Source organism: Polypterus senegalus, chromosome 1 (genome assembly GCF_016835505.1).
Source record: "Polypterus senegalus isolate Bchr_013 chromosome 1, ASM1683550v1, whole genome shotgun sequence".
NCBI classification, from domain to species: domain Eukaryota; kingdom Metazoa; phylum Chordata; class Cladistia; order Polypteriformes; family Polypteridae; genus Polypterus; species Polypterus senegalus.
The window spans coordinates 144,673,880-144,679,879 of record NC_053154.1 but is presented as its reverse complement, the minus strand read 5'-3'; the positions used below and the strand labels follow the sequence as shown (position 1 = coordinate 144,679,879).

The 6,000-nt window shown below is 43.3% G+C and overlaps 1 protein-coding gene across 1 annotated transcript in view; it reads left to right on the top strand.

The window, feature by feature from the left end:
* The first annotated feature begins 401 nt into the window (after nt 1–401).
* Nucleotides 402–6,000, top strand: part of irs1 (insulin receptor substrate 1) — a 43,524-nt gene continuing 37,925 nt past the window's right edge. The window contains exon 1 of the mRNA XM_039759695.1: nt 402–4,341. Within this exon, the coding sequence (XP_039615629.1) occupies nt 1,104–4,341 (3,238 nt within the window). The 5' untranslated portion in view covers nt 402–1,103. The remainder of the gene's footprint in view (nt 4,342–6,000) is intronic.

Sequence of the window (6,000 nt, the reverse complement as noted above, 5' to 3'; positions counted from 1 at the left end):
CTTTTTTATCTTAAAAAAAACCTTCACCAAATATTAAATGTAAAAAAATCCTGCAGAGATTCACTAACGGCTGTTTATAAATAACACCCTCCCGCGTAGGTGAAAGCCGTCGACGCCTTTTACTATATTTCCGCACCACCGAACATTCACATAGGAATCCTTTTTTGGGGTGTTCCACGTGATGGACAGGATATTCTCCAATCGGCTGACACCAAAGACATAAACAGGCCTTAGCCCCGCCACACCGCTTTCAATGGCCGATCTCGTGGGAGGCGGGATATAGAATTTCTACCCAATCATATTACTCTAGGCGGGCAACCCTGGAATGTTATGATAAGGTAGGTTGTTCCACCTCCCTCCTTCTTGTCGCCTCCCGCCCCCCTCCCGTTTGAACCGTCCACGCATTGAGATTCGTCACGTGTTTTTCTCCTTTAGAGTGTGATTGAATCGGAGGGGTTGTACGCACACAAACACAGCGTCTTGTTTTGGTACTGTATGAAACGGATCGTGTGGACGAAATATACATAAAAATAATAATAAAACGTTCAACAAGGAGAAGAGGAAACCAATATCTCAAACTGGATTTTACCTTTGTGCAGTGGCGTCCTTTTTTTCTGAGTAGCCGAAGACTGTTTTGTTTTCTTTTTTTGTGGCTGGAATTGCCACTCTCCTTTCCAGCGCTAAATGGGGTCGCAAACGGACTGGGCTTGTTTTGATGAACGTGCGTTTGTAAACTCCGGAGCTGAGACGAAGAGGTGCGTTTGTTTGAATCTATAATTACTCCTTTACCTCGATCGCTTATTTCTTTCTTATTTTTTGAAGAGGGCCGTTACTTTCTGAGAGAAGCATTTCGAGAGCGTGTTGATTGTGGGGTGTAACGAATTGCTGTCGAAAGAAGAAAAAAGCGCCTGGACTGAAGCAGCAGATAAAAAGAGAGAGAAGCAAGTCTCCCGATCGCGCTTGTTTTGGCGACTTCCCATGTAGCGACTTTCGGCACATGCACTTTTGCATCTTTTATTATATTTACTCTTGCTTATTCTGATCGTTTTCTTGCTTATGAAGAGTACTTAATACTTTGCATCTGCCCTCTTCCTCCTGCCACCATGGCGAGTCCGACAGCAGAGACGGATAATTTTTCGGACGTCAGAAAGGTGGGCTATTTGAGAAAGCCTAAAAGCATGCACAAGAGATTTTTTGTCCTGCGAGCGGCCAGCGTCTCGGGACCCGCCAGGCTTGAGTACTATGAGAATGAGAAGAAATGGAGGCACAAGTCGGCCGCCCCCAAAAGGTCCATCCCCTTGGAGAACTGCTTCAACATCAACAAGAGGGCGGACTCCAAAAATCGGTACCTGGTGGCCCTCTACACGAAAGACGAATACTTTGCCATTGCAGCCGACAGTGAGCAAGAGCAGGACGTATGGTTCCAGTCCCTGGTGGACTTGCACAACCGTGGTAAAGTGCACGATTCGGGCGCTGGGCTCGGGGACGGCGATGACAGCTACGGGGATGCCACGCCAGGACCGGCGTTCAAAGAAGTCTGGCAAGTCATCCTAAAACCCAAGGGCCTTGGGCACACCAAAAATCTGATTGGCATTTACAGGCTGTGCCTCACCAATAAGACCATCAGCTTTGTCAAACTGAACTCTGATGCTGCTGCTGTGGTACTGCAACTCATGAACATTCGCAGATGTGGACATTCAGAAAATTTTTTCTTCATCGAGGTGGGTCGCTCTGCTGTCACCGGGCCCGGGGAGTTCTGGATGCAAGTGGATGACTCTGTAGTGGCCCAGAACATGCATGAGACAATCCTTGAGGCCATGAAAGCCATGAGTGAAGAGTTCCGTCCCCGTAGTAAAAGCCAGTCGTCTTCCAACTGCTCCAACCCGATTTCTGTGCCTCTTCGAAGACACCATATTAACAATCCTCCTCCCAGCCAAGTAGGACTCATTAGGCGGCCTCGGACTGAAAGCATTACAGCAACTTCACCTGCAGGTCCAGGTAAGCATGGCAGCTCATTTAGGATGAGGGCCTCCAGTGATGGAGAAGGAACTATGTCTAGACCAACATCAGTTGACGGGAGCCCAGTGAGCCCTAGCACAAGCCGGACACACTTGCATAAGCATAGAGGGAGTTCCCGGCTTCATCCACCTTTGAACCACAGTCGTTCGATTCCTATGCCATCATCACGTTGTTCTCCATCTGCAACAAGCCCTGTTAGCTTATCATCTAGCAGTACTAGTGGTCATGGGTCCACCTCGGATTGCCTTTACCCACGGCGGTCTAGTGCTTCAGTGTCTGGCTCGCCCAGTGATGGAGGGTTCATTTCATCTGATGAGTATGGTTCTAGCCCTTGTGATTTTAGAAATTCATTTAGGAGTGTGACCCCAGACTCTCTGGGTCACACCCCTCCTGCCCAGGAAGAAGAGCTAAATAATTACATTTGCATGGCCAAACCCAGTATTTTGCCAAATGGACAGTACAGCAAGAGTCAACAACGTTTTACACCCTCTCGAGCAGAAGAAGCGGACTTGGACAAGAGTTTCAGGAAAAGGACACACTCATCAGGTGCCTCTCCACCAACCGTTTCCCACCAAAAGGCAGATCCCTCCCAAGCAGCTACTACATCTTTGGATGAATATACTGAAATGATGCCAAGTTATCCATGTGGTCGCTTATCAACTTATCGACATTCTGCTTTTGTGCCTACCCACTCATATCCAGAGGAGTGCATTGACCTTCATATTGATGGAAGTCGAGTAAATCATGCAGATGATGGCTATATGCCTATGTCTCCAGGTGTGGCACCTGTGCCTAATAAAAGTGATGATTACATGCCAATGAGCCCCAAAAGCATATCTGCACCTCAGCAAATTATTAATCCAAGGCAGCATTCGAGAGTGGACTCAAATGGGTATATGATGATGTCACCTAGTGGTAGCTGCTCTCCTGACAATGCAAACTATGGAAAGTTATGGACCAATGGTGCTAACCCCAAACTTTCAGTGGAAAGCAATGATGGAAAGGTGTCTTGCAGTGATTATATCAACATGTCTCCTGCCAGTGGATCAACAACCAGTACTCCTCCAGACTGCTATTTCAACACTGTTGATGAGCCAGTAAAGTCAGTTTGCTCCTATTTTTCTTTACCTCGCTCTTTTAAGCACAGTCAGAGGAAAAATGATGACAGGCAGTTGCATGTCTCAGTGAGCTCTGGTCTTCTTGCTTATGGAGAGGATTCCTCTTCATCTACTAGCAGTGATAGTATAGGAGGCCAGGTTAATGGCAAACATACTGGCAAGCCAAAGAAAGTTGATGCCTATACACACATTAAAGGGAAGCTTTTACGTCCAACAAGACTATCTCTTGATAACAACAAAGCTAGCACTCTTCCACGGACTCGAGAACACCCCCTTCCACCTGAGCCCAAAAGTCCTGGTGAATATGTCAATATAGAATTTAATGAAAAATCTTACTCATTAAGTTCTGCCTCACTCTTCTCTCCAGTGTATACAGAAGAGCCTTCAGAGAGGCAAATGGAAAACTCTTCAGAGTACATGAATATGGATTTGGGGACGCACATTAGCAAAACAAACTATACTGCAGCATCTTCATCCAATTCATCGCACTATGCAAGCTCAGCCAACACGGCCACTACCACTACTGCTGGTACTGCTACAATCAGGCCGAGCAGAGGAGGCCAGCAGAACTGTGATTATGTGAGTATGCAGTTAAATTCTTCCTGTATAGACTATAAAGAATCACCAGCAGTGCTTAATTACTCGGATGTGGGCTGTGTAGCTGCTAAAACGCCTGTCCGCTCCATTTCTCCAACCTTCACTTCTGCTTCATTAAATGGTGTTGCAAATGGAGCCTGTGGAAGTTTACTTGTCCCATTGTCCGGGAATAGTGCTTTTACCAGAATAAATTCAAGTCCAAATCGGAACCAGGGTGCCAAGGTGATCCGTGCCGATCCCCAGGGTCGGAGGCGGCACAGTTCAGAGACCTTTTCCTCAACGCAAGCTGCTAGTAGTAGCCTGAATCTTTCCCATGCGGAGGATGTGAAAAGGCATAGCTATGCATCTTTTGAAAATGTTTGGCTCAAACAAGGGGAGACTGGAAGAAAAGAGCAGCTGTTAAACACTGCCGCTGCTTTTGAAAATGGTCTAAATTACATTGATCTGGACTTGGTCAAGGATTTTAACAATCAAGAATGGACCTCCCTCCAGTCTAAATCCCCTAATCAGCCTTGTGGAAGTAACTCGGGTGATGATTTAAGCGCGTATGCAAGCATCAGCTTTCAAAAGCCAGATGATGCAAGGAACAGTCCAGTAAAAAGAGAAGGTAAGGGTTTGGTGGTTACTTTATTTTTGCTTTACAGGGCATTCCTGCTTACTGATCTTTTGACATTTGACAAGATCCTGTTCTTTTCAAAAATGATAATTTTTATTTTCACTTGAGGGGTTTCTGAAGTATAAATAAATAAAAAGGAAAGTCTGGTTACTGGCATGCACTACAGAATCTTAATTATAGTGTTTGGTTTTTCAGTATTCTGGTCATCCAAAAATAGCTGGGGAAGCCTTCTTTTTCAGCAAGAGTGATTATGCTATGATCTGTTTTGGGTAAAATGCACTCCGTCTCTTCTTATGCTTTGAAAATTTAAGTGTGATATAGATCTTGTGTTTTGGTGAACGTTGTTTGTTTCTTTCTTCATTCACAAGTAACAATAACAACATTTGTAGCTAATGTACACATGACTAGTTATATCTGAATTTTGCCTTGCAGCTGTGTTCAAGTACTAAAGAAATAGGGAAGCCAAAAATAAACTTAACTCTTGTGTGGTATTCATATTTTTGTTACTCCGTATTCTACTACTACTACTACTACTACTACTTTTACTGCTGCTGCTGCTACTGGTATTCATGGGTCTGGTACACCTACAGTGTTTTGGGGTTTTTAAAATAATAAAAACAATATTTTATGTCAAACTGCTTAACAGATGTTGACTTTTTCTCAGTTACAAACAATATAGTCAGTAAATATGTTTTATATTCACTTTTAAGCTTTGCTAGATCACATTTCTCAATGAAAGTGCTGTTCAATTTTTGATGTAAAATTTGATTTTTGTGTAGAAATCAATAATAATCAAGATATAACGGAATATATTATTAATATACATTAGAACAAATATAAATCATACTAGAGCTATTGATGTTTATTGTTTTGAATTGAATAAATTGAAAGGGCATACAGGGTTATATTTAAATGATACAATTAGCCTGGTTGAACACAAATTTATAGCACCTGTACTGTACACTACATGAAAGACAGACTTTCAAATTGTGTTCCATGCAAATGTATTTTTTTGCACTTGAAGCTGGTTAATGGGGTCTTTCTGTCCTTCTTGGGTCCACAAACATCACACCATTTCCACTTGCAGCAAGTGGTAGCAACCTAGCATGATGAAAATGCTAATTAGTTCTAAAGTCTACTAATATCTCTGAGTGTCTCTATTCCTCAAACAAATATACTGTATATGTTCTGGGTCACTGATATATACAGTATATGTATAAATTCAGGCTCACTCACAGTTACTTCTGGTTCTGGAGTTGGTGGTCTTGTGGCTCCAGCATCCTGCTCCTGAATCCTCCTCACATTGGCTGCAGAGCCAGTGGTCTCTGGTATGTGTTGTCTCCTCTGGGTTTGAGGCTCCTCCTGTGGACAAAAATACCATTCAGTCTCATCCTTTTTTGACATCCATATTTTACCACTTGTCTGAGAGTCAGTTCTGTCATCTTCTTCAGACTCGCTCTCAGACACTGAATTAACAGAAACATGATCCTCTATTCTGAAAAATTCTTCATCTTCCAAAGTGAGCACTCCCTCCATGTTGTCTTCTCTCTTTTTAAAAATGATTTCTAATGCCATCTTAGAAGAAATTTTCTTTGTCATATTGGATTGTTTTTGGAAAGAAGTCACATATGCCCCTCCCCAGTTCCATTT